The sequence below is a fragment of the Aureobasidium namibiae genome, assembly GCF_000721765.1.
Source record: "Aureobasidium namibiae CBS 147.97 unplaced genomic scaffold scaffold_18, whole genome shotgun sequence".
Classification (NCBI taxonomy): Eukaryota; Fungi; Ascomycota; class Dothideomycetes; order Dothideales; family Saccotheciaceae; genus Aureobasidium; species Aureobasidium namibiae.
Genome location: NW_013581191.1, coordinates 216,690 through 242,727, shown reverse-complemented (window position 1 = coordinate 242,727; position 26,038 = coordinate 216,690). Strand labels below are relative to the sequence as shown.

Here is a 26,038-nt window from a genome sequence, read left to right as displayed (position 1 = left end):
CTTCCTCTGAATTGTAAGTCTGGCGGATATTGATCTTTCTCTCTGAATATATGATGAACACACTTCTTCTCTTCTTACGTGCAAAGGTTCATGTTTGATCTTCCTTGGGCATCGGTCGACTCTCTTCGGTTCAAATCATCCACTCTCTGGAAGTCCGGACTGAACTTTGCACCAGCAACATGGCTGGCGATCCTCGAGAATTTGGGCTTCTACCAAGCTCATTGAATTATGGAGCAAACAATAGTCACTCCACCCAGCTGTGCCTCACAAGGTTTGGTCTATGGGTGCTGCCAATTTATGGAAGGTTGTGTGCCGGCAGTGTGAGTCCATTCTCAGGGCAGTACAATCAGCCTTGATCTTCTTCGTCCCCGTATCAAAGTATCTCGAAACAAGTAGACGACTATAGTGGGGTATACTGAGCGGCGTAGATAGTACAGGACGCAGCCGTAACCCGTAGAGAAATCTATCTGAATATCACAGCCCACGGTCATCTGCCGGCATCGGACAAACCATGTCTGAGTTGCACCTTCCGTGTAAAAATCTGGATAGCATCACAATCTTCCATTTATCTTCTTGTGACAAGATCATTACGCACCAAAGTGAGAATCGTAGAACGACGTCATGAGAATTGTTGCTCAACGGTTGCTGGCGACGAAGCCTGGATGGTATTACTGACTCCAAGGTCGACAGTAATCGCAAGTAGCTGAACATTCTTCAGCGATTTAAGACAGACTTGGAGAAACGGCATTATAAGGCATCATTTGTACTCGCGTAATGTCGTCGACGTGCTTGTAGTCCGGCTTGTGGTGCAACTCGAGCAACTTGGTGCCATGCTTCACGCATACTATCTGCTCGCTGTCTGGTCTAGATTAACTCTGAATGAGAATTCGTGCCATAGATCCATAACCGATATCCTCAACACTTGAAGTCCCATAGTCTAGGATCATATGACTTGCCGCTTTATTCTTCTGCTCCCACATGGCCATAATCTATGTGGTATCGACGATGAGAGTCGAGAAGAGGAAGGATATATCCAAGGTCCGGGTGGCAGGAGCAGCCAGGACGTCGGATGTCGGAGGGAAAGATCAACCGACGGCCGGTAGATCGTCACTGAGGTCTCGCAACGCGACACGAGCATTTGTACTTGCAAGACAACAATTCGTCACTCATATCAATTCTTCACCCACTGAACATACATTTTGTATCGTTCGAAGCTTCTCAGCCGACCACTGTATCTCTTCCAGCATCATCCATCGCGTACCTTAGCGAACACAGACGCGTCTCACACTTTCCTTTGCAACAATGGCCGACACCGAGATGGACGTCGATCAGCAGCCCCAGCAAGAAGAGCAAGAGCAGGAACAGGCACAGGATCAAGGCCGTTCGCCCTCTCCATCCCAGTCACCCGAAGCCAAGCGCAACGCTCCTACTGGTCCCGAGACACGTACTTCGACTGGAGCTGTGGCTGTTCGTTCCATCGAAGGCTGGATCGTCATGGCCACCAATGTCCATGAGGAAGCCAGCGAGGAGGACCTCCAAGAGCTGTTCGGCGACTATGGCGAGATCAAGAACCTGCACATGAACCTCGATCGCAGAACCGGTTACGTCAAGGTGTGTATAGCCCATACGTCCAAGAAGCAGCATAAGATACTGATGGCACCCCATAGGGCTACGTCTTGATCGAATTCCCCACACTGGACGAGGCAAAGGCTGCCGTCGAAGGCGCCAATGGCACAAAGTTGCTCGACCAGACCATCTCTGTCGACTTTGCCTTTGTACGCCCTCCACCTACCAAGAACAACAACAACAACCAGTCGCGCGGTGGCCCTGCTCGTGGTGGAAAGTCCAGAAACAGAAGCAGAAGCCCCGGCGCCCGCAGAGACGACGATGACGAGGATATCGAGTAGAGATCGAAATCGGCAGGATGGAAGGAACCACGACGGAGATGGAGCCGCCCGCTCGTCCAAAACTGGCTCGATACATGCGAACAAGGACCCGCAACGACTGAAGCACCACCAGAAGAGGACTCGAAAGATGGCGAGCAAAGTTCGAGATGAGCATGGAGCTGGTGGATCGAGGGCGCTGCCTCTGGTGTAGATTCGAGGAAACGAAGGATGATGAGGACCAAGGAAAGCAGCGAATATCAACATGTAGCCGGCTTGTCGCCATGATAGACAAGTCGGTGGTAATCAAAAGTCCCATTCGGTAAGTCTGAGAGATGCTCCCACTGCGGCTTCACATCGTCCTCGTCGCTAGCCTCAGGCAACGATGCGATGATGATGTCGCCGGCGCCTGGATTTTTGCTTCAATTGCTAACAACTCTTTCAGTTTCACCTTTCTCTCTCGTGCCTTTACCCAACACATTCTTTCTGTGTCACACAGCTATCCTCATTCAAGACAACACAACCACTACCACCACCACCAGCAATCATGCACGGTAGAGGTTCTTCCAAGTGTAAGTCCACCATTCTTCGCCCTCTAGGCGCATCGACACTCGGGTACTCATACAATCTTCAAGCGCTCACCCTCGCCGCCCTCGACAAGCCTCCCATCCTGCGTCGCGACCGGGATGGCAGATTCATGACCACCTTGGAGATCGAGCGCGACGACGCTCGCATCCTTGCTGCCGAGAGAACCCGGCCTCCTTCTCGACCTCCGGTCAACAGGCCCAATGTGTTCACTGCTCCCGGCCTGCTCATAGATTTTTCAGTCGAGGTTCGTGCGTTGCGATCGTAGTTTGCTTCCACCTGGCCTAATTGTAGCATGAAATAGGAGACTGATGAGGAGATTCTCGCCCGCGCGCCCTCGACCCCTCCCCCCATCCCCGCCCGCAGCCCCCTCCGCCCTCCCTACGTGCCCCCTGCTGCCACTGTGCAGCCAGTCAGCAGCGCTGGCTCTTCTCTCTTCGGTCCCGCTGGCCCCGACGCCAACTCTGGCTTTGTGCAGGGTAACCCCTGGTCTCTTTCTGGCCGCCTGCCCCCTGTGGTCGCCCTGGTCTCTCCCTCGCTGCCCCCCTCTGCTCCCTCCGAGTGCTTTGTCGGTGTGGAGGACGAGGATGAGGAGGAGAAGAAAAAGAAGAAGGAGGAGGAGCACGACGGACCCCGTGGTGTGGAGTATACCCCTGACACCACGGGGTTGCAGTCGGGCTTCTCTTCGAGCTCGTCGTCTGGTGCTTCGGTTGTGGTGAGCCGTGGCACGGTGGAGGTGCGCGGTCGTAGGTGGGGTGTGTAGGAGTAGGGAGAAGTTCTTTTTCTTGTAATAACATGTAATAATATGATGATCTCCTTGGGAACTCTGACTGTGCGTGTGCAGAAAGTGATGTTTGATGTTGTAGATGTCCAGTGAGACGAAAGAAAACAGCTGCTTTCTCTGGATATACATGAAGTTCTCGTCAACACTGTGCATTGCTATAGTCGCTATCCGAAGTACTGTTGGCTCTGGAGAGTTGGTACTCTTCTTCATCCCCTATGGGTAGATATGATTAGTACACAGCTACAGAAATGCACAGTTTACTTTGAGAAGCGAGCGATGTCCAGAGAAATGGAAACAAGTAGCTGCTCTCTTTTGTACGTACATCCAACTCTCATTTGTATTGTGCATTTCTATACATGTCGTTCGGAATGTGCTGTCAGGTTGGAGATTGGCTATCTCGGTGTTACTAGGTATGTCTAGATTTAGTTACAGAAAGGCACAATGATCTCCATGAAGCAAGCACTATCCAAAGAGATGAAGCAAGCACAGCTGCTTTCTTTGGATATCCGTCTAATGATCCACAATATTGTGCATTATGATAGATGGTATTTGGACTCCCGTATTGAGATGGAGAGGACTTGTTTGCCTATTAAGTTGCATATGGTTCTTCGAGAAGCAAGCTGTGTCCAGAGCGATGATGCAACACAGCTGACTTCTTCGGATATACGTCCACTTATCGTCAGCATTGTGCATTTCTATAGGTGACGTACAGAACGTACTGTCAGCGTGGGGAAAGGGTTAATTTGTACTCCAGTGTGGTCCAAGCAAGAACAAGCATAACGATATACATTCTTTCCACCCTCTTCTTGATTCCATCTCAAACAGCAACAATATGCAGCGCAAAAGACTCAGTCCACAACAACCCGTCCTCAAAGTCCAATCTCGACCTCGTGCTCACGTAGAACATCCTGAGAAGTCTCGGGAGCATCCTTAGCAAGCTTCATCTGTGCACGCACAAACTTCTTCATCTCCATCAACTCTTCATCACACACCACATCTGGATCTTGAGCAACGGCATTACTGATTGCTGCGGCGAGCCTTTCACCGAAGAGGATGTCTTCGACTGCTTCGTTTGCCTCATATTCGATGTCTGCTGCAATGTCGTATTCGATGATTTGGAGTCTCGAGTTTTGCTCTTCTCTGAGCGAGGTTTCCAGGTCGCTGAAGCGTTTGTCGAGGTGTCCTCTATGTTACACCAGTGTTAGTGTCGAAGATGTGAAATGTAGTGACAGTGGTAAAGCCTACTCATGCTCAGCAACATCATCTTCCTGATTCTCAACCAACTTGACAGCCAGACTTCCACTGTACATGGCAGACTTGACTAGGCCAAGGAAGATGGTATTGGCATCGCCCAGCTTGTCTTCGCCGCCTTTGAGACGCACCCAGATATCTGTAGCCTTGTTGATTTGCTGCTGTTGAAACTTGATGGTCTCTAGGAGTTGATCGACGGCATCGGGGTGATGGCGTTTGGGTGGTGGGACTTCGTTGTTGGCGGCGGCTCTCTTGCGGTTGGTATTGGTGTGGTCAGGGATGTTATGATCGGAAGTCATGGTAGATGGTGGGTGGATGATGCTAAGACGATTGTCGACGCTGATGGGAGAGAAGCAGAGCTTGAAATCGGAGTCGGTTGAAGGTGGGAAAGCGAGAAAGAGCCATCGAGTAACAGATCGGCGCGTCACATGGAAATGGTTGTGTAGGAAGGTGCGAAACAATTCAAGGTAGCCCCTGCTTCGGAAGAACGATTCATTAAAGCTTCCAGATTCTAGGAAAACTAGCCCGTTTTGAATCCTACGCTCCTTCTCTCCCGTCTGCCGCTGCCAACCTCCTCAACCGGCATCGTAGTACTCAATCCGCTCCTCTTCCTACCACCGGCCAACGTAGCAGCCGTCTGCGCAGCCCTCGACTCGGCCACAACCCAATCGTCGTCGCGTACACTCTTCTCTCGCTCCTTCCGCTCAACAGTGTCCATCATCTCGTTCCGTCGAGCACCTGGTGTACATGCGCAAAGGCAGCCAGGTGTGGGACAAGCGCCTCCAGAAGTCGACACATCTGTTGGAGAAACATCGATGTGGGATGGAGGCGGCGAGTGCCACGTCCGCAGACAAGCTGCATGAGCTGAGTGGTTGCAGAGCAAGCAGGCAGAGTACAAGGTGTTCTTCTGTACCTCTACGGCTTCGATGTTGGCTGTCTCGTCGTCGCTATCATTTCCGGTTCTGGCTGGATGAATGAAGGGCTCGACGACAGAGCTTCTGTTGCCTCCTGCTCGAGTCTTAATCTTGGCAGGACCTTCGAAGGGACTTGTGTCGCACCAGCAGATTGGACATGGGTCTTGTCGCTGCGTGCAATTTTCGCAGCGCATCTTGTTAGGAGTGTTGATGGGTTTTCTGCAGCTACCACACATGAAGCTCACTTGGGTGTCTTTCAAGCCACCCTCGTAGACTGATGGATACATGGGGTAGCTGACGCGACGCAAATACGCAGCATGACTGAATAGTCCGAGATGTTGCAGCTGGCTATGGTAGGTACTGATAATGCTCTCTGCTTGTAGAGGCTGCAGCCCAGCCTTGATGAGATGTTCAAACGATGTCGAGAACAAGCTGTATATTTCCATGTCGCTGTATCCCATGGCTGTAAAATACTCGCTGTACACAGTGATGGTGGCGTCAATACTCGGTTGTGGCAGTGCATGTGTCTCGGGAAGCAGGGGCGTCAACATGAAGATGAAGTTGGTCGCTGCTTGCGCATCAGGCACCTTGACAGTATGGTAGTCGAGCAGATGGTTGAGCATGTTGATCACGCGGAATGGTTTGTCCTTCTCAGCATCGATGTTGTAGTCAGACGCTAGGAAGTCTGCTGTAATGAACGGCGTTTTTGTCGAGTCTACAGAGGCATTCTTCGACGGCACCAAAGCTGGTGCGCTCTCTGTGGCATGCGCGAGAGTTGTTGGCCTGGTTATAGACACTTCTTTCGATCGCCCGAGCTGCCTAGAGTGTCGGTGTGGGATAATGGTGCCACTGGCCTCCATGTTCTCAAGATCATCGGAAAGCTTTCGTCGATCGGCAAAGTTGTCATTCTCTGACGTGAAACTCTGCTGATTGTTCAAGGCCAAAGTCTGCATATCCCGAGGTATGTCTCTTGCTGGGGCATCTTTGTTCTCTGTGGGCGCAGGAAGTATAGCAAGGCCTTCTTGTTCACTTTCCGAGGAAGACACAAGAACACTGTCTTGACTCTGATCTTCTGGAATGCCCTGTCTAGTCTGATAGCTTCGACTTGGAATGGGCTCAGATGACGAGCTACTCCCCAGATGCATCGAACCATATGAGCCTTCTGACCGAAGGTTCTCCTGGACGGCTTCCATAAGGTCCGACCTACTAGCCACGGAAGAAGCTGGTCCTGAAGCATCTCGAGAAGACAAAGACGGGAACATACCGAAACTCTCATCTGAATTATATCTCGTGGGTTTAGGACGTTCGCTAGGCCCATCCTCGAGATTAAGCGGTTCTTTGAGAGGTTGTCTCCAGTTGCTGATCGCCTCTCGTTTCTCCTGATAGTTCTGAACGGAGCCATACCATGAATTACGATGTTCAATACCTCGGTGGTCCACTACCTGTAATGTAGCTCGGTTCTGTCCCTCGATATTTTCTTGAATCTCAGAGGGAGTCAAAAGCGAAGGCGGTAGTGTGAGGCTTTCGTCCGTGTCGATCTCCTTGAGCGGAGCTCGTTCAGACTCGTGTCGGTCTTTCACAGGTCGTGCAATTGGTGTAGGAACGTTGGAAGTACTGTCGGGCTGAACAGTCGAGAGAGATTCCATCGTCCTCAGTGGCCGACTCAATGGTGTTCCGGGCTTTGAGCTTAATCTGCGCTCTGTTGAACCGAGCCACCTCCTTGTCCTTCTGGCAAACGGAGACTCGTCTAACAAGCTTTTGCGAGGGCCGGAGTCGTTCTTTGCTCTCAATGCACGGTGATGATTCGCTCTACCTAGCAGCTCTGTCATGACCGCTCGACCCATGATCCTCCACGACTGAGCCAAGCGATACATTGATGCCTTCTGAACGTGATTGGCGTTGTGCTCAAATGTCTCATGCACTTTCAGGAAAGCATCGACCGAAGGTGGTTCGGGGAGAACTCGTGTTCTATAATGCTTTGCGAAGTACTGAAGAAGCAACAAGTTTGGACTTCCAGGAAGACGTCCACGAGCAGCACTTTGACCTGGCTTATATGCTCGACCCGCCTTCAACACGTCTTCGAGGCTAACTGTCCGAGTAGGTCCCACATCATATGCTGGCGGTGATTCGTTATGTGATTTACCAATTCTCGCACTAGGAGATCTTGTATGGCGCTTGCCATAAGAGCTGCTCAGAAAAGTGTCGTCTATGGTATCGTCATGCGATCCTCGACTAGAAGTGTTACCCTGTCCAGCTATCTCAGAAGGTGAGAGGCCAGATCGCCGTTGACGAATGAACGCTTCGCTATCGTCGCGATTGAGTCCTGGTCTAAGACGAGTCGCTCGTTTCTGAGTTACCAAACTGAACTCTCCAAGCGGGGAGATAGCGAAAGCCTGCATGTTGCGTTTGTCCATAACTTTCCGAGCATACTTGATATCATGCTGAAGAAACATGCCTTCTCTATTGACTGTCCATAGTAAGTCTTGAGAATGCCACAGAAGATCTGTCGGCGCAGTCTGGTAGCCTTCCATCTCTCGAAAGGGCAACCAAGGTCTTCGAAAGTCCCAGATATGCACGATAGGATGATCACGCTCGTATGATGTGACAATCTGAGTACATTGTCTTGTAGCCCGACCTGATGGCCATGATGACTGACAAGGTGGTCTCCATCTAGCATGACGCAAGGGATGTGGCGTCTTGATCTCGTAGACAGCCTTGTGTCTTCTACCTTCAGCGGAGATGTTCCAGACTTTGACTGTCTTGTCTGAACTGGCGCTGAGTAGGTGTTTACCATCAGGATGCCAGTCAATTGTTGCACAAGGACCAGTATGAGCCGCGATACGCGTCAAAGGGCTTTTGAGCTTGCGAGTATCCCATCTCTGAACAAAGCCACCATCCGTACACATGGCTAGCTCAAAGATATCAGTTGGAGACCACTTGACATCTCGAACTCCCTCGTTCTGCCCGCTGGTGGTAAATCTGCTTGGAAATGTGTTGGCATCTCTCCTGACATCGCGAAGATCCCAAAGTCGAACGGTACCATCCTGACTAGCGGAAAGGAAGTGTTGACCAGCATGAGGATTAAACGTCACCCTGTGGATTTGCCGACGGTGCTCTTTCAGTTGCGCAACTTCGATACCCGGATGGTTGAGGTCATATAACGTGATAGGCCCGTTGGCGTTCGCAGCGGCAATGTAGTTGCCAAAGCTGCCCTTTCCCCAAGCAACGTCAGATACGTTGATGTTGTCCTTTGACCTCCCAGAGGTGTGGGCGTTGTAATTTCGAATGGCGGCTCGGATGTTGATGTCTTCTGTACAACTTCCCTCGTCAACCCGAATAGTCTTGAGAATATCTCGTCCAGCAAGAATAGCATGACTTCCCTCGTCGTTGATAGACAATGAGTTGATTTCTAGTCCTGTCTTGTGGCTAGCGCTGGCATTGTACGCGGACAAGCTTGGAAGTCTTTGAACATCCTTCAATCCCGAGCCACTGCCGTCGCGTCCATCGCCGTCTGCATCAGCAGCTCTGGCAGGAAATCCGAGGAACCTGTTCAGGGCATTGCGGGCTCGTTGTTGTGGGGGTAGAGGCGGAGCTGGCGGCGGATTCTGATGACTTTGAGGAACAGGCAGAGGCACAGTCGCCGCTCTGCGCGGCTGTTCAGGATTCATGAAGGCAGATGACCAATCTATAACATCCTGGAGAGGTGCAATTTAGCGGTCATCTGATCGCGAACTACGCGACGATTAATGATTCTGATGACAGATCGTGTTTTATCCAAACACGTTATCCACGCGTAGGCTTATGCCTTGCACACAATTTGAGGTGTGAGGCCGTCAGATATTATAGATGGAAGTCACGAAGGTGTCGGCGTTTCTTCTTAGAGCCGGTTGCCAAGAAAGTGCACAAAAGCCTTCCCGAGTTATGTAGGCACTTTGTTCTGAACGACTGTGAAGGCAACAGTCATCAACAACATTCGGTGTTATCTCGGTTCATTCACAAGCCGATTCAAGCAGGAGGACATTGGAGATATTAGAACGTAACATTGACATCAAGTGGGTATTCTATGCTCAACAACCATACCGCCATGGCGAACCACAACCACGACTCTGCTCAAACTCGTAGAAAAGAAATCGCCATATGGCCAGGCCCTATATTCGTCTTGTTCGCCCTGTCCGCGTGCCGTAAAAAGTCCATAGGAGTCGTATTATATAAACAGAGGAGGAGGAATTGATGTCTTGAGAGTAAAGAAAAGGGGGTAAGAATCGAGAAAAAGAGACACGAAAAGGGCATATCGGCATTATGTGAGGAAGGTCGCATCCCAACCCTCTACTCTTCACGGTAAAACTTCTTGAAGACCAAATGCAAGAAGAGATTGACGTTCAACTTCAACCCACCTTCACCACCTGTTCCGCGGAACAGGTTCATGAATTGATGGTTGTCGAATTGTGCCTGGAGGAGGTCGTCGAGTGGTACGGAAGCGCTGGCGCCTGGCATCATAAGACTGCCCATGCTCCCCTCAATGTGGAACACGCCAACCTCGTCTGAAGAGATCGTGACGTTGATACGATTCCATTGAGTTGCATCATATCCATCCCAACTAACGAGCACACCCTTCTCGGCGAGAGAACGTGCTGAGTACTTGTAGGAGCCGAACTTCGGTGTGCGACCGGATCGAGCCAGTTCACGCTCGTGATTGTATTGCTTTGTAAAAGGCAGCAAGAATCGCTTCTTACCCTTCTTGTTCTGCAGCGTGACCATGGCTTGCTCGATATAGTCGTTGTAACTCTGCAGTTGCTCGTCCAGGTATGATGCCTTCGAGTCGAGCTGAGTAAGCGTAGCACGGACACCGTCCAATTCGCGAGTTCTCTGCACACGACGACGATGTTTTGTTCTGATGTCGATAGCGATGGCGTTGAGCAGATCTTGGTACTGGTTGTGCCTGTTGACCTTTCCTTCTTGCTCGAGCACCAGAATGTTCTCGAGAGCTGCACTCTTGACTTCGGCGTACGACATTGAAGTAATGTCCAGGAGAGTTGATGCTGGTTCGTCTTCCACCATACCAGAGTATGCTGAAGGTGCTCTTGGATTGTGCTTCAGATCCATAGCCTCTTCATCCAGCAGTGCAAACCACTTGTCATCATCCTCAGGTGTGATAGGACGGACAAGGATCTCAAGCAGGTTAGCTCCAGCTTGTACCCTGATAATGAACAAGACGAGGCGTTTGGTTTCCATGAAGAGCTGCTTGAGATCGGCTTCCGGATCTTGCTTGTCGTGGAACTTGGGAGTCAGCTGCAGACTGATCTCGTTTGAGCCCACACCCATCATCTCGTTCTCGTTGCTTTGAGCACTACCGAGCTCGCGAATGATCTCGCGTAGGACATCATCTGGGTCGGATAGGTGTGACATCTCGTTCGTTACAAGATGGTGAATGGCGAAGATATCTGCCATCTTGATGTACAGTGTGGGCTTGACACGGGCGAAGAGATCGTTGAATTCATCAATGTCAAATTGCTGCTCGGGTTCGGGGATATCGATGACTAGAAAATGTTAGCAATATGTAGTCAAGGAGCAATCGAAGACTTACGCGATACAAGGAGTTCCTCCATTCTCCCAATGGCCTCGCCAACCCATGTGTTCAGAGGCTGCAGGTAGATGTGGTCTCCGCCAAACAGCCTGCCAGCGTATACCTGACTGAGGACCTTGCTAACTTCACCCAGGTTCCGCTTGTGTATGGGGCTCAGACCTCGGTCGATGATGCCCCACATCTCTGGTTGAGTCAACGCAGGAGCCAGGTAGGCCTTCCAGAGCCAGTGGCCGACCACTTGGAGGAGATGCTGCTGGTTCTCTCCAGGGAAGATGGTCACGAGCGTGTTGAAAGTTTGCTGGGCAATGAATCTCAAACCGTATGGCATACGGGGCAGAGTCTCCTCAAGAAGGATGAAGAAGTGGTCGCAGATATCGCGAAGATCTTGCAAATGCGAAACAAATAGATCTCTGGTCTCGGGGTCGCGAATAGCCTCCTCGCGTGAAATATCTGGGTTTCTGCGACTGCGTTGTCCTGTAGAGAGCTCTTCGTTGTTTATCGAAGCACGGTAGATCTGCATCGGGTCACTTTCCAAGTCCAAATCTGCGTTCTCGAAGATGCTTTCTCTGACGAGTGGTCCGAACAAATCACGCATGTACTTGCGATCGCGGGGACTTCTCACATAAGCAGTGAGCAATCTGCTCCACAAGAAAGTACCCCGGAGGTAATCTTGGAGAGAAGCACTGTGCTCTGCTTCTTCTTGGATGGAGCGTGTTACTAGCTTCAAGAGGTAGTACTCTTCTCTGCGTTTCTGCGCAAATCCGAAAAGGCCCATCATGAGAAGCTCAATCCTTTTACTCTCTTGCTCTGGCATGCCTTGCTCTTTCAACTTGTGGAAGAGACGTGCAAGATATTGTGGTTGAGTTTGCAAGAGGAAAAACAGCTCCTGATAGTGCTCAAGCTTCCTCCTCGAGTTTTTGTTCAACGCTTTGAGGTCGAAGGGATCCTTAGACGAGATTTCAGTGTTGTTCAGGAGACTACCAATGTGGCCACCAAAGTGTCGCTGATGTTTGACAACTTCGTCCAGAGTGATTTTGTTTTTGACAAGCAAGGCGATCTTGATGTCAAGCTGATCGATATATTGCTCAGCCATCTCATTCTGTCGTACTCGCTGAACAACAGTCTTGCGCAGTCTCTCAAACTCAAGCTCCTCATCGAAATCGAAGTCGCTGTCATTAAGGAGATGGACAAAGTTCTTCACTGTACCGACAGGTGGGTTCTTTCCGCTGGTCAAGCTTTTGTAGGCTTGACCTTGTTGACGGGCACGAATAATGCTCTGGACCTTGATGACCTTCTCCATGTTTTCCTTGTAGAAGCGTTGCTTCTCGGCAAATTCTCGCCTCACGAGTGTTCCACGGATGGCAGACTGAAGTTCCACAACAGCGTCCTCTTCCTCTTCAAGTTGGCCAAGAAGAGTACCGATGTCGCGGCGGTCGAGCAGAGCGCGAGCGAGACTCTGCAATTCGACAATCTGGCCCTCTTGCTCGTTAAGCTGACACAAAACATCGAAGACTCTCTGACGCTCGAGATAGGCTCTCGATAGAGACTGCAGGTCTTGGATCGCTGACTTTTGTGTGTAGAGAGCGTTGATGTCGGCATGGTGCCTCTTGCGGAACATATGACCACGAGCAGAGCTCTGGAAAGTGAGAATCGAGTTTTCGCGGTAACTGAGAGCATCTCTGATAGCGTTTACATCCTGACGGCTACAGCCGGCTCTGAAGGCGGACTGTAATGCGACGATCGAAGGCGATTGCTTTTGCAAATCGGACTTGAGCTTTCTGAATATACGTCTCGCTTTCTGTCCACGTGCTGCGGACTGCAGTTCAAGCCAGGCAGGAGTCTCGGTATCCAGAGATACGCGAGTGTGTTCAAGTTTCCGACGCTGTATGAAGCCAGTCATAGCGTGTTGGAGTGTTGCGACAGACCTCGAATGCTTTCTAAGCAAATCGGCATTTGCGGCATGCCCCTTCCTCTCGAGCATACCCCTGATCGCGGCTTGCATAGCGACAACATCCTGCTCAGACGCTCGAGTGTCCTCGAGTTGACGCTGGACCTGAGTTCTCTGGAGAGCACCTCGAATGGCAGCTTGCAGGGAGATAACTTGCTCCTCGGAAGCATGACCTTCTTCAATCTGACGCTCAACCTGCTTTCTCTTGATCGCTCCTCTGATTGCTGCTTGAAGCCAGCGAACTGGTTCTTCGGCTTCGCGCGTGGCTTCGTATTGGTCACTAACATTCCATCTGCTCAGAGCACCACGAATAGCAGCTTGAAGATTGCGGATGCCCATATTCTGCTTCTGCATGTGTGTACGCATTTGCTTGACTTCAGCTCTTGCTTTGCGAGCTCGGAACAATGATTGGAGGGTGACGACTTGCTTCTCTTGGCTTTTCCAGGTCTGCTCCCGGTTGCTGCGATGCTTGCGAATGAGAAAGCCTCTAGCAGCACTCTGCAGCTGAACAGCAAACCGTTTCATGTCCATGCGATAATCTGAGATCTGACGAGCAAAGTCTCCACGGATTCGTGATTGGAGGTCGACGATGGCTTCTTCGGCGTCCCATAGCTGATTCATGGTGTCACCGAGTTTCAATCTGACCATGGCTCCGCGAACTTGAGATTGCAAGTCCTCGATCAACGCTTCGTGTTTAGAAAGTTCTCTTTGAATTCTTTCTTCCTCTGTCTCGACGGGCTCGGGTTCTGGCTCTGGCTCTGGTTCGCCGAAATTGGCTCCCATGCCCGAGAAATTGGGCATACTAATGCCTGCCTTATCAAGACCCTTCTGCATGGCCTCGAGTTCATGGTCCTCAAACTGTAATTGACCCACCAGGTTGCCAATACGGAAGTCTACTACTCCTTTGCGGAAAAGAAGCCACGACAGAGCATGGATACAGTAGATGACCTTGGGAATGTTCTTCTTCTCGTACAGGTCGACCAGTTCGAAACGGAAGAGTTCGGGCAGTTCCATCTCGGCGAGAAAGCGGAAGAACAGAGCAATGTTGTCGGAATGGCGGAACTGCAGACGTTCATGCTTGAAGATGCGGATGGGTCGGTCAGGGTGGATGGCTTGCACAACTTCAGCCAGCGTAACACCGTCTCTGAGGCCCTCCTCGAGCTGGACAATCTCGGGAATCTGTTTGTGGATGATGTCTTCGATCCACTCTTTGGCTTCACCAATGTGACACAGATATTCGTAGGCCTGCAAGAACTGACGCTGGCGGTCCATCCATTTGCTAGCCTCCCAACTGCTTGTAAACTTGCTGGTGCTTTCTGTGCCCTTTTTCTCCTTTGTTGTCATGGTGCGTTGTAACCTCCTGCGGCCATGCAGACCAACCACCTCTTGCTCAGGCGACTTGATCGAAAAGTCGTCATCGTCGGTAGTTTGGGCAAACTTGCTAAGCGTGCGCAAGTGTTTCGTGGCTGATCTTTGCAGGCCTTGTAGCTCTGACTTCTCGATGTGGCCGGGCGAGGCGAAGTGGACGTGAACAGAATTGCGGTTGCCGCGGTCGTGGGTAGGAGCTCGAATGGAATCGGAGCGGGAGATTGCAAGCGAATGCGGTCGAGACTTCATCGGTGGTGACGTGGGCATGGGCGAAGCAGTCTCGGAGGTTGGCGTGCTGTTGTTAAACGGGTCCATTCTAGAGTCATGCAAACTTTTGGACCGTGAGTGGGATTGAGTATGTGATAGCGAATGCGGCGAGGGCTTCTCTGGCGATGTGCCGGGGGCCTGTTGTAGTGGTCTCAGAGCAGTGCGGAACTGATCAGGTGTGACTGGCGGCGCGACATTAGCCTCCTTGGCCTCCCAGAAGCCTTTTGCTTTTGGCGAAGCGGTGGCCTCGCTAAGTCCTCGTTTGTGGTGTAGATGGCTTGTTGATACGCTAGTCGTATGGCGCAGCGGGCTCCCAGGCGTCGAAGGAGATGCCGGCACTTGCCTGCGAGATTCTTGTAGATAGGATGCCATGGCGTCTTATGGAAGGAGCGACCCTGAAGGAATGGGGGGAGGAGTGTGGTTTCCGACTTGTCCGTATCCCAGCGGCACTCGCACAACAGCGAGACGGCGAATTGTTTGTCGAGAAAAGAGCGGCGACGTCGCCCGCAACACTGCTATCAGCAATGGCAGTACGAGCAGCAGACAAGGGAAAAGTCGTCGACTCGACCAGACGGCATAGCAGGGCAGAAATCGATTGCTTTGCAACGCTCAGTCCCCGTAAACACGCCCGTTACGACACCCGTTCTTGATTTCGCTTGCGGACCAAAGTCACAAGCTTTTGAAACGACCGTTCGTTCCTAGCAGACTGGATATCTGCGACCTCGAAGAATAGTTGGCGCTGAACAGAGCAGCAGGCTGGCGTGATGTGATATGCAGGAGAATGGTGGGCCGAAAAGCTCGACTTTCCAGGTTTGTTTGTCAACAAGCCCACCCGCATCCGAAACCAAACCTTGTTACTCAAACACTAAATATTCTCATCAAGGGATCCTTTCTACTGTGTTATACCTTGCGTCAATTCTATCCAAACTCGACGGCAATAACAGTGTATCATGGTCTATAGCGACAAGAACTCGGGATGATTGGATTTATTTCTGCATGCCCAGGGCTGACTTGACCGCTGGCTGTATTTTCTCACTTCTTGGAGTGGCGGGCTGGCTAGTGCTCTCATCAAGGCATCCCACTTTGTCTCAATGTTTGGAAAAGAACGAAATGAACGACAAGACTTGAGACAGCGGTGGATGATATAGCGGCTTCGTGAGAACCTTGGCTACCACGGCTAAGTACCTGCTCGGTCTGAAGCACCTGTCATTGAGCAGAGAGAGTGTGGAACAGATCGGTGCCAGAACTACCAGGTAGCTGATGGTGACGGTGATAAGTAAGAAGGGTCCTCTTAAGACCGATGGTCAAACATTGCAAACTCGAGTGCACAGATCGCGGGTAGGCCGTGGCCGAAGCCTGTTCGTCGAGGATGCGCAGAAAATCTCGAACAACTCTCTTTTCTCTCTTCTTTTCTTGGGGAAAGTATTCACACTTGAACCCGTCGACCTCTTCGTCGTACTACTTCCAATCGAGATACCCCTTTGCGTCATTTGTCTTTTCCTCAAGATCCGTTTTCTTTTCTCTTAATCACACGATACACGACTCTCCGCCAAAATGACCACTCAAGTTCCCGTTCTTCACAAGGAGAAGATCCTTGACTACCAGAACGCCCTTGACATTGTCAAGAGCGAGTACCCCGAGCGCGATGGCATCGACGTCCAGACCCTTCTCGACTCCAAGAACAACGGCGGTCTGACCTACAACGATTTCCTGGTTCTCCCTGGTTACATTGGTATGAGCCGCTGAATGCGCATGCGCACCGTTATCAGCGTGCTTACTTCTCAATCCAGGCTTCTCCGCCAACGAGGTCACCCTTGACTCGCCCGTTACCAAGCGCATCTCCCTCAAGACTCCCCTCCTCTCTTCCCCCATGGACACTGTCACCGAGCACAACATGGCCATCCACATGGCTCTCCTCGGTGGTCTCGGTGTTATTCACCACAATTGCTCTGCCGACGAGCAGGCCGAGATGGTCCGCAAGGTCAAGCGCTACGAGAACGGTTTCATCCTCGACCCCGTTGTCATCTCTCCCGAGACCACTGTCGGCGAGGCCATTGCCCTCAAGGAGAAGCTCGGTTTCGGTGGTTTCCCCGTCACTGGTAAGCAAAAATATCTTTCTTCGCTCTCCCCGTTTGAGGATGACTCAACAAATATAATAACTTTCGTTCAACCGCATTCAAGTCAATCTGTTGTGGAGAAATATTTTGGAATCTGAAAAACACACACGATCCCATGTTTTTTCTGAGCTCTGTTTCAAAACAGCACGGCTAACATGAATTTACAGAGTCCGGCAAGCTTCGCTCCAAGCTCCTCGGTATCATCACTCCCCGCGACATCCAGTTCCACGACAACCTGAGAGACTCTGTCAGCAAGGTCATGTCTACCGAGCTCGTCACCGCTAAGGCCGGTATTGAGCTCGGCGAGGCCAACGCCATCCTGCAAAAGTCCAAGAAGGGCAAGCTCCCCATCGTCGACGACAGCGGCAACCTCATTTCGCTCGTCTCGCGCTCCGACTTGATGAAGAACTTGAACTACCCCCTTGCCTCCAAGCTCTCCGAGTCCAAGCAGCTGATCGCCGCTGCCGCCATCGGTACCCGCCCCGACGACAAGGCCCGTCTCCAGAAGCTCGTCGATGCTGGTCTCGACATCGTCATCCTCGACTCTTCCCAGGGTAACTCCATGTACCAGATCGAGATGATCAAGTACATCAAGAAGACCCACCCCAGCCTCGATGTTATCGGTGGCAACGTTGTCACTCGCGAGCAGGCTGCTGGCCTCATCGCCGCTGGTGTTGACGGTCTCAGAATCGGTATGGGCTCTGGCTCCGCCTGCATCACCCAGGAGGTCATGGCTGTCGGTCGCCCCCAGGCTGCTTCCGTCCACAGCGTCACCTCGTTCGCTGCCCGTTTCGGTGTTCCCTGCATCGCTGACGGTGGTATCCAAAACGTTGGTCACATTGTCAAGGGTCTCGCCCTTGGTGCCAGCACCGTTATGATGGGAGGTCTCCTTGCCGGTACCACCGAGTCGCCCGGTGAGTCTTACGTCTCTCGCGAGGGTCAGCTCGTCAAGGCCTACAGAGGTATGGGCTCCATCGACGCCATGTCGGACAAGAAGGCTGGTGTTGGCTCTGCCAACCCCAACGACCCCAAGGCTTCCAACGCCGGTACCGCCCGCTACTTCTCCGAGGGCGACAACCTCCTTGTTGCTCAGGGTGTCTCTGGTTCCGTCCTCGACCGTGGATCCGTCACCAAGTTCGTTCCTTACCTCATTTCGGGTGTTCAGCACTCCCTCCAGGACATTGGTGTCACCAGCTTGGTCGCTCTCCGCCAAGGTGTCATTGATGGCGAGGTTAGATTCGAGCTCCGTACCGTCTCTGCCCAGGCTGAGGGTAACGTTCATGGTCTCCACAGCTTCGACAAGAAGCTCTACGCTTAGAGGAATTAGACCATGAACGGGAAAAAGCCATGGGTCGGTTACGATAAAAAAGATGGGAGTTACACTGTGGAGTTCGATTGAAAGCATTTACATTTGGCGTTCATGAATTGGGAAGGGATGAATTTGAATATGAATTCATGCTGCGCATATTTTGCACATACACCTCATTTGTCCTTGACTCTTCCTTTATATGTGCATGTGATGCGGACCTGCGCCACCTTCTAACTCACCCATGCTCTGTCCATGATCGCTCGAGTTCATTGCTGCAAGCGAGGTATTTCCAAGAAGCAGTGTTCGGACAATCGATGTGTCAACCAAGAGCCAAACGCTCTACATGCCGGCTGAAGCTCTTGTAGTACGATACTGATAGACTAGCTCCGTGTGTCTGGAGAGCCTGAAGCAGAGCTATCGTGACGTGTCAAATATCGTCGAGAAGGACTTGGTCGTGGGTATCAGAGTACGAGCATGAGGGCGTGGTGACACAGCAGGACCGGGAAGCTGCATTCGCTGCTGCTTCAAGTCGGCGGCTTGATTGCATGCGGGAAGTGCACGACACGTCTGTCCAGACGTCGTTTGTTGACTTTCATGTCTCTTGCAGGCACCTTGATGAAGCTGGACAATGCAGTACATGTCTCCACGTCGGCTGAGCTGGTCCGAGGCCTAGTCTATCGATCAGTTCAGGTTCAACTCAGCAACACTACTAGAGCCTCGCGCTCATTGTCGTCTGGTAAGACAGGACGTGAGTAGCACATGCAGAGCTCATTGAGCACGTCGCTGGAGTGCTCGTTGTCAGCGGCTCATCGCGCCAACTTGGCGGGCGCAATTTGCTGAAGCTCGCAGCGATCGTCGGGTTGGCCCGGAAAGGCGCGGGCGACGACTTTTGGCCTCTCGACGTCCGACTCTCGAATTATCGCCCGCATGGAACTTGAAACCACGTTCGAGGCCATTTCCGTTTGCTTGAGCTCCCGGTCGTCGACTCTGGCAAAAAGAGAGGGACTTCAAGAATGGGGTAGCTGGTTGCCTTTATGCTTGCTGATGATGCTCGATGCCTGCAGCCCATGCTTGACGCATCCTGGAGACACTTTGCTTCTTTGAGCATTGAACGACTCGCTTGTCTTATGCTAGCCGCCTACCTTGAACGGTTAGTCTCTCTATTCCTTGCTGGAAATGGCTATCCAGGCAAGTCGACAACTCACTACTATACCACAATGCATCTGTCCTGTCTACCTTGACGCCTGATGAGAAAGAATTCATCGAGCTGTCAGCCTCTCTTCGTGATCGTCCAGCACATTCAAGCCGCAGTCGCTTGCCCAATACCACGATATATACCTCAAAGGTTTGCTTCTTCCGGAGCTTTCTAAGTTCCATTGGACAGCCATGTCATGTCTCTTCATCAAGTCTCGAACAAGTCACCATTATACATGGCAATAATCGCCGCTATATTTTCCGAGGCCGATCGTGTGGTCAAACCGAAGTACTGCAGGAAGCAGTCATTCAGTCTCAGCCTCTATCACTGACCATTCGACATCAAACTGAATAGAGCGCTTTGGCTCAGTTCACTCGGAGTGAAGCACGCCCCAGCCTAAACAGTTGGCTGGGGGAGCTCCAGATCACTGACGCGGATGCGGGCGCTATTGATTTAGACTATCGTTGGCCATCGCTTCTGTCACTCTGTTGAGATATTAAATTATATATCACACCCCGAACTCACTGTGGACGCGAAAATCGATTGACTCTGAAGCTGAGCCGCACGAAGTTGAACGGCATTGTTCTGTTTTACTTCGCAGCTATTGCTGTTGTGAGTTGAATTGAAACTCCTAACATCGGCCAGGATTCGGAGGCGGATGGTCTGTGTGCTGAGCGCAACTGGCCAATTGTCGAGCTTCGTGGAGTGGAATAGACCCACTTGGACTCGGTTAAGCTACGCCTCTTGGCCTTGAGTGAAGCAAACGAGGCCAAATCACACGGCCACCGGACCGGCAGTACAAGAAAATTCTGCGTGGGCTCCCACGGCTTTCCCCCTTGACCTCTGCTCACTCGTCGTCCACCAAGGGAAAGCTTCCGCCCCGATCTCTCAACCCTTATCTTCCATCCTTCATCAACAACTCTCCTCTCCATCCCCTTTCACACATCCATATCATTCGAAATGGCCTCCAGAATCGCCCCCAAGTTCGCCCAGATGGCCGCTCGCCCTGCTGCCTTCCGCGCAGTCCAGCCCAAGGTCGCCCAGCGCGCCTTCTCTGGTAAATCATCACCACCTCAACGTCACCTCATCACACCTCCATCGAAACATCGAACCACCCTCTACCTCCATCACCATTTCATCCATCAATGACAAGCTCAATTGATTTGAAACAACAATGTTCTGACGCTCTTTCAAGGTCTCCGCCAGGCCACTTTCGTCCGCCCCCAGGCCGTCTCCATGGCCCAGAAGGTCGCCCCTGCCGCCCGCCGCGCCTACTCTTCCGAGATGGCCAACGCCCTCGTCCAGGTCTCCCAGAACATTGGTATGGGTAACGCTGCTATCGGTCTCGGTGGTGTAAGTACCCTCCCGTATATCATGTCGGATGTTTTGGACCTCAACAATTCTCATCCAACTCACCTTCAATGATACTACGCCTGTACTTCCCAGTACCTCGAGCTAATTGTCTGCAGGCTGGTATCGGTATCGGTCTCGTCTTCGCTGCCCTCCTCCAGGGTGTCGCCCGTAACCCCTCTCTCCGTGGCCAGCTCTTCTCTTACGCCATTCTTGGTTTCGCCTTCGTCGAGGCCATCGGTCTTTTCGACTTGATGGTTGCCATGATGTGCAAGTACGTGTAAACGTCTTCACCTCTGCAATGAGCGATGTCTTTTGGGGAGTTCAAAGTCAACGCCGGTCTGCGTGGAAACCAAAACATCGACGTGTACATTATTTTCTATTGACGCCCGGAGGGATGAATTGTCGAAGGATGATGACATGGCCAGGATACGACGGGGCTCTTTCAAGACTTTCTTAAAAACAAACAAGAAAATCCTCTACTCATACACTGGGGAGGCTTTTTGAAATGAAACGCCTGTCCTGACCACACCAACTGACGTTTGCCTTTCTTCCTCAATGTGACACAGCAGCTCTTCAGCCACTGCTCGCTGCTGATCGATTAATGTGACACTACCGCAACAGCCAGTTCAATGCGACATCTCGACCGCCACATTGTAGCGACCAACCCTGGATCCATAGCCCGGCTAATTGCAATCTACAATGTCCATTTACCATTTCCGTATCTTTTGGACATCTAGAATAGCTGTCTGGACGAGCTGTAGCTCTTTGGAGCTTGAGCTCTTGGGCCTGGAGCTCAGGACAGCTTGCTTCCAACTTTGCGGCTTAGAGCCCCAAGTTAACGTCGCTTCCTTATCAAAATCACTCGCAATGCTTTTAACATCACCACGACCACATTCTTGTGTCTTCATTGAATGTCAAGAATACTTGCAACTTACAAATAATTGATCCCGTCAGTAATAGTTGTACCTGTCTCCTTGGTTGGCCGCCACACATCGATTTCTCTCTTGCACACCTCCGAAACGGGCGCTAGACGTGCCTCGGCTGTCCGCATCTATACATCCCCCTCCACAAGTCTATCCGAGAACCCTCTAACGTTCCTTGTACTATCTGATATATCGCCTCTGTTCTTCCCTACACTCTAACCTCGGTGCACTCTGTATGCATCTTGCTCGTTTGTTTGCGCCAACCTCACTGGCATCTCCTATCATCGACGTCATTGCTTTTCGTGCCTCAAGACCATTGATATTATCAAGTCAAACACGAACAACATCTCGCAGCATGTCAAAAACTACAGCTTTGGGGAAAGGGTATGAGGGAAATGGCGAGAAGGGCAAGAAAGCGCCTGCCATCCCCAGACCGAGTTCGAGGTACGTGACGTGGTTGTTGTGTCTGACTTACGACTCATGCTGTTTTATATTGGCAACTGTGTTGGTCAACATCGCGACTTCCCCTGCCACACTTTCGTCTTTCCTCAGTCGATGATCTCGCGACATCACTTTCCATTGCCAGACTTGTCAGATCTGTCGCCGATGTTGTTATTGCTCAAATGCTCAGAGATGTCAAATAAATTATGCTACGAGTGCGACCCTGACTATATTTGTCCTCTGCCTTACCATTTCTGTCAGCGAAACATTTCTTGCTTCTCAATCGACTGACAATACTTCCAGTGTCTTGTTGATATCGCCACAAAACCACATTCTACTACTGCGCCGAGTTCAAACTTCATCGTCGTTTGCTTCCGCACACGTCTTTCCAGGCGGCAACATATCTCCCTTCCATGACGGCGACCCACCAGTCCCTGAAGACGCTTCTCGCCACCATGATAGCGAAGTATATCGTATGGCTGCTGTCCGCGAGACCTTTGAAGAAAGTGGCATACTGCTGGCGAGAACCAAGGATGGCAGGTTGCTGGAGGTAGACGAAGACGAGAGGGTCAAAGTCAGAAAGCTTGTACATGGAGACAAAATCAAGTTTGAAGACTGGTTGGAGGAGAAAGACGCAAAGGCTGACCTGGGTAAGTTCTCTGCGGCCAAGTGACTGTTGTCTTGGAGCAAAACTGACATCAAGGCAGATAATCTGATTCCATTTACTCGCTGGATCACACCCACCAATCTGCCCAAACGCTTCACGACACAAATGTACATCTATCTACTGCCTCTCAGCAACACTTCCAAGAATCTGCCATCTTCCTCTTCCAACGCCGAAGAAGACGAGCCAGAGACGATGATCCCAGTCCCCACCCACGACGGCGGCCTCGAACACACCGCCGCCCGCTTCCTACCTCCTGCGACATGGCTACGTCTCGCCCGCTCCTCCCGCATCGTCCTCTTCCCTCCTCAATTCTTCCTCATGTATCTACTCTCGCCCTTCCTGTGTCCACAAGGAGATGTAGGCAAAGAAGCCCCGACACCAGATGCCGCAACATTACAAAAGCAGCGTGATCAAGTGCTTGATTTTGTCAAGCAAGGCAACTGGGGTGAGAAATGTATTTCTCCTACTGTGTTGGGAGGTAAGAAGAGAGAAGACGGAAGAGTGGTGCTAGGGCTTGACAAACCTGGTGCTGAGGCAGAGGCTGAAGGAAGGAAAGGAGATGACGAGAGAGTTGTATTGGTGGAGTTCAAGAAGGAAGGACCCAGGAGGGTGGAAGTCGGATGGAGGAAGGAGGTGTTGGCTGAAGGCCGCGAGAACAAGTTGTAAGACTGCTTTTCAGATGTGGTTCTAGCCATATGGTCATATTCATGAGTATCTAAGCACTCGAACAGCATCTTGCAAGTCTCTGGGTCATCTACCAGTAAGACCTGTGAATCAAACCTTCACATCATCCATCCACCGTCCGTCTCCTTTCACTTACTAGGCTACACATTCAACTCGACTCCCTATGATCACTGTGATCGGACTGAGTGCTGTAACGGCTTACACTCACGCCTCGACCACATTCGGTAATAGAACCACCGTTCAAATCCCGCCGTGTACAGTCTTGAATCTGCCGTATGGCAGCCTGACGTCCGTCATTGGGTGGCTTTGATCAAGGGAAGTTGTATGTGAGTTTTTCCAAAGAGTCTTTGCTCTGGTTTTTTGCTGGATCGGTCATCAATGCTTTCACGTTTTGCTCTTGTATCAAGGACATTGTTGATCGTGAGGATTGAATGCATACTTCCAGAGGCTATGTACTATATAGAGACTACAAAAGTTTAGTTGTAGCCTTTGTTGATAGTGGTACATTGGATGCCCTGCAACAAACTCTCATCCACATTGCCACACGAAAACTCATTCACCGTGCCATTCGGACTGCTCAGATTGATATCCGACAACTTGATGTCGGTGCAAACGCTCGGGCTACTGCAAACCACATATCCAGAAATAGGATTGTACTTTGCACTAGTGGTGCCATGAATGTTCTTCATGACGATGTTTGATATGGTCAGTTTGGAAGGGAACTCATTGCAAGCAGTCAAGTTCTTCTGACCGTAGCATTGAGTGACTTCGATAGCGTAGTCGACGTTGTTGATGCTCATGGTGTCGTAGGTGATGTTGTTGACGCGGCCTTTGCCACCGCCGCCTTGGAGGTCGCCGGAGAGGGCTGCGGGTGAGCCTGGCCAGACTTTGATGCGGGCACCGTCGCTGGCGTTGGACATTGAAACGTTGTAGACGAGGACGTTTTCGACGATATCGGTTTCAGTGGGGTATTGGCCTAGGGAGCCAACACTGATGCCGTGGCTGCCGTTACATTGCAAGTTCTGCACAAGGATGTTGGTAGAGTTTGGCTTGAAAGAGACACAGTCGTCGCCGTTGTTGATGTTTGAGTTTTGGATGACAATGTTGTCGCTGCGGTAGGTGTCCCATCCATCCTAGAGAGAAGCATGATTAGCAAGCTAGACCTAGAAAGTCTTTTCGATAGTGTTTTTCTTACAGTGTTCTTGGCTGGGTTCTTGCTCTGACTGGATCCAGAGATGGAGATGTTCGAGAACAAGACATTGGTGCTGTTGGCAACCCAGTTGTAGTACTGAGGGCTGTAGCGGAAGTTCAAGTTCTGGATAGTCGAGTTGTGCAGACCGACAGCACCAAAGAGGATAGGTCTGAGAATGTAGATGTTCTGAGCATACAAGTCATACCAGACTTGGCCGTTGCCATCGAGGAAACCACCACCGTAGACATTCACATCGTTTCCACCGAGCTGGAAGAATGTAGTGGCGTTCTGGAAGACTTGCTTGAAAGCATTTGCTTGCCAGTAGTCGGTGTCGTTGGTGAATTGAACATAACCTTGAATATCGAGATCGATGTGGTTGAGGTAGGTCAGGTTCAATGCCGTACCGATCACGTACTTCTGGCCCTGGGAAAAGATGACATGACCGCCATTGTTGCACTTGTTGATGGCGGAAAGAATGTAGTCCGAGTCGTCGGTCACGCCGTCGTTGTGAGAGCTAACATAACAGACTCTGTTTCTGGAAGGTGAGGAAGGGAAAGGCTTGAAGGGCTTCTTCGGAGAGATGTCGGTCTTCGGACGCGTTCCTTGATGTTTGGAAACACTCTTTGGCAAAGACTTGGTGTATTCCTGCTGAGCAGACCATGTAGGCGAAGCAACAGCTGTGATAGCGCTCAAAAGAGCCGCAGCAAAGAGTGGCTGGAACAACATCTTCTAGATGCGTGTAAGAGAGACAGAAATGAGAACGGATACAGACACATCTTGAAACGCGACCGATTATAGCCTTTATATAAGTGCATATCGTGAAGAAAGCCCCCCTACAAAGATGACGCCTCTAGCGAAGGTTGTCTGTTTCTCCGCAAGTGTCCCGCCCACGGGGTAACTTGGAAAATATGGGGAACATTGAGGGCAGCTAACCGATTGAAGGAACATGTCCTGCACGTCCTAGATGTCCTCAGATCATTTCTGATAGACGGAGAAACAGGAAGATATGCTATTGGCGGGATATAGTCTGTCCGACGCGAGAGTCAATGTGGATGTGGAGATTTCAGGCAGGGAGGGCAAGCACAGGAAGTTCGGCACAGAAGTCACATGGCAGCGTCGTGAGCCCGTAGTGCCGACCAATCGAGCGCACCTGCCTCCAGAATTCTTCAAAATTGTATCCACCATCCAAGATGATACATCATGACATTCCATGGACCAAAAACGATGCGCCTGATAGCAAAAGCAATGATTCCGCTGAGGCTCGAACTCAGGACCGCCTGTGTGTTAGACAGAAGTGATAACCAACTACACCACAGAACCGATTGTTGGGGTAAAGTTTGCGTGTATAATCCATATCCCTTCAAAGCATGCGCCAAGATCGTGGCTTTGTCAAGCTTCGGTGCTTCTTCCAACGCCACATGGAGCCATGCATCACACTCTTTGACGACTACTCATCCTCAATGTGTCACTCAAAGCCACATTAACTCTGCCATGAAACCACAAGCCTTAGACATTAGTTGTGAGTACCTCTCCAAGAACAGAGGTGAGATTGTTTGCATGTCCTGAATCAAGA

The 26,038-nt window shown here is 51.1% G+C and overlaps 9 protein-coding genes across 9 annotated transcripts; 5 read left to right on the top strand and 4 right to left on the bottom strand.

Annotated features, from left to right (window-relative positions):
• Positions 1 to 1,302: 1,302 nt before the first annotated feature.
• On the top strand, positions 1,303 to 1,907 carry M436DRAFT_84981 (RNA-binding domain-containing protein; the record flags this gene model as incomplete). The annotated part of the gene is made up of 2 exons (XM_013568740.1): positions 1,303 to 1,611; positions 1,668 to 1,907. The coding sequence occupies 2 exons, from the start codon at positions 1,303 to 1,305 to the stop codon at positions 1,905 to 1,907; spliced, it is 549 nt and encodes a 182-aa protein (XP_013424194.1).
• A 523-nt stretch (positions 1,908 to 2,430) lies between these two features.
• M436DRAFT_84980 (uncharacterized protein) lies at positions 2,431 to 3,231 on the top strand (the record flags this gene model as incomplete). Its single annotated transcript, XM_013568739.1, has 3 exons — positions 2,431 to 2,455; positions 2,519 to 2,715; positions 2,773 to 3,231. The coding sequence occupies 3 exons, from the start codon at positions 2,431 to 2,433 to the stop codon at positions 3,229 to 3,231; spliced, it is 681 nt and encodes a 226-aa protein (XP_013424193.1).
• An 890-nt stretch (positions 3,232 to 4,121) lies between these two features.
• On the bottom strand, positions 4,122 to 4,802 carry M436DRAFT_84979 (uncharacterized protein; the record flags this gene model as incomplete). Its single annotated transcript, XM_013568738.1, has 2 exons — positions 4,122 to 4,437; positions 4,498 to 4,802. 2 exons carry the CDS (start codon positions 4,800 to 4,802, stop codon positions 4,122 to 4,124), a joined length of 621 nt encoding a protein of 206 aa, XP_013424192.1.
• Positions 4,803 to 5,023: 221 nt separating this feature from the next.
• Positions 5,024 to 9,085, bottom strand: M436DRAFT_54851 (uncharacterized protein; the record flags this gene model as incomplete). Its single annotated transcript, XM_013568619.1, has 2 exons — positions 5,024 to 6,145; positions 6,215 to 9,085. The coding sequence occupies 2 exons, from the start codon at positions 9,083 to 9,085 to the stop codon at positions 5,024 to 5,026; spliced, it is 3,993 nt and encodes a 1,330-aa protein (XP_013424073.1).
• Positions 9,086 to 9,743: 658 nt separating this feature from the next.
• On the bottom strand, positions 9,744 to 14,632 carry M436DRAFT_54764 (GTPase-activator protein for ras-like GTPase; the record flags this gene model as incomplete). Its single annotated transcript, XM_013568607.1, has 2 exons — positions 9,744 to 10,954; positions 11,002 to 14,632. 2 exons carry the CDS (start codon positions 14,630 to 14,632, stop codon positions 9,744 to 9,746), a joined length of 4,842 nt encoding a protein of 1,613 aa, XP_013424061.1.
• Positions 14,633 to 16,138: 1,506 nt separating this feature from the next.
• Positions 16,139 to 18,019, top strand: M436DRAFT_75687 (putative inosine-5'-monophosphate dehydrogenase; the record flags this gene model as incomplete). The annotated part of the gene is made up of 3 exons (XM_013568737.1): positions 16,139 to 16,316; positions 16,375 to 16,683; positions 16,869 to 18,019. The coding sequence occupies 3 exons, from the start codon at positions 16,139 to 16,141 to the stop codon at positions 18,017 to 18,019; spliced, it is 1,638 nt and encodes a 545-aa protein (XP_013424191.1).
• Positions 18,020 to 20,165: 2,146 nt separating this feature from the next.
• M436DRAFT_66781 (uncharacterized protein) lies at positions 20,166 to 20,839 on the top strand (the record flags this gene model as incomplete). The annotated part of the gene is made up of 3 exons (XM_013568681.1): positions 20,166 to 20,262; positions 20,401 to 20,558; positions 20,675 to 20,839. 3 exons carry the CDS (start codon positions 20,166 to 20,168, stop codon positions 20,837 to 20,839), a joined length of 420 nt encoding a protein of 139 aa, XP_013424135.1.
• Positions 20,840 to 22,217: 1,378 nt separating this feature from the next.
• M436DRAFT_54763 (uncharacterized protein) lies at positions 22,218 to 23,255 on the top strand (the record flags this gene model as incomplete). Its single annotated transcript, XM_013568606.1, has 2 exons — positions 22,218 to 22,572; positions 22,630 to 23,255. Coding segments are annotated over 2 exons (981 nt in total), but the record flags the coding sequence as incomplete, so codon positions are not given.
• A 494-nt stretch (positions 23,256 to 23,749) lies between these two features.
• Positions 23,750 to 25,191, bottom strand: M436DRAFT_66779 (PGX, glycoside hydrolase family 28 protein; the record flags this gene model as incomplete). Its single annotated transcript, XM_013568680.1, has 2 exons — positions 23,750 to 24,406; positions 24,469 to 25,191. 2 exons carry the CDS (start codon positions 25,189 to 25,191, stop codon positions 23,750 to 23,752), a joined length of 1,380 nt encoding a protein of 459 aa, XP_013424134.1.
• Positions 25,192 to 26,038: the final 847 nt, after the last annotated feature.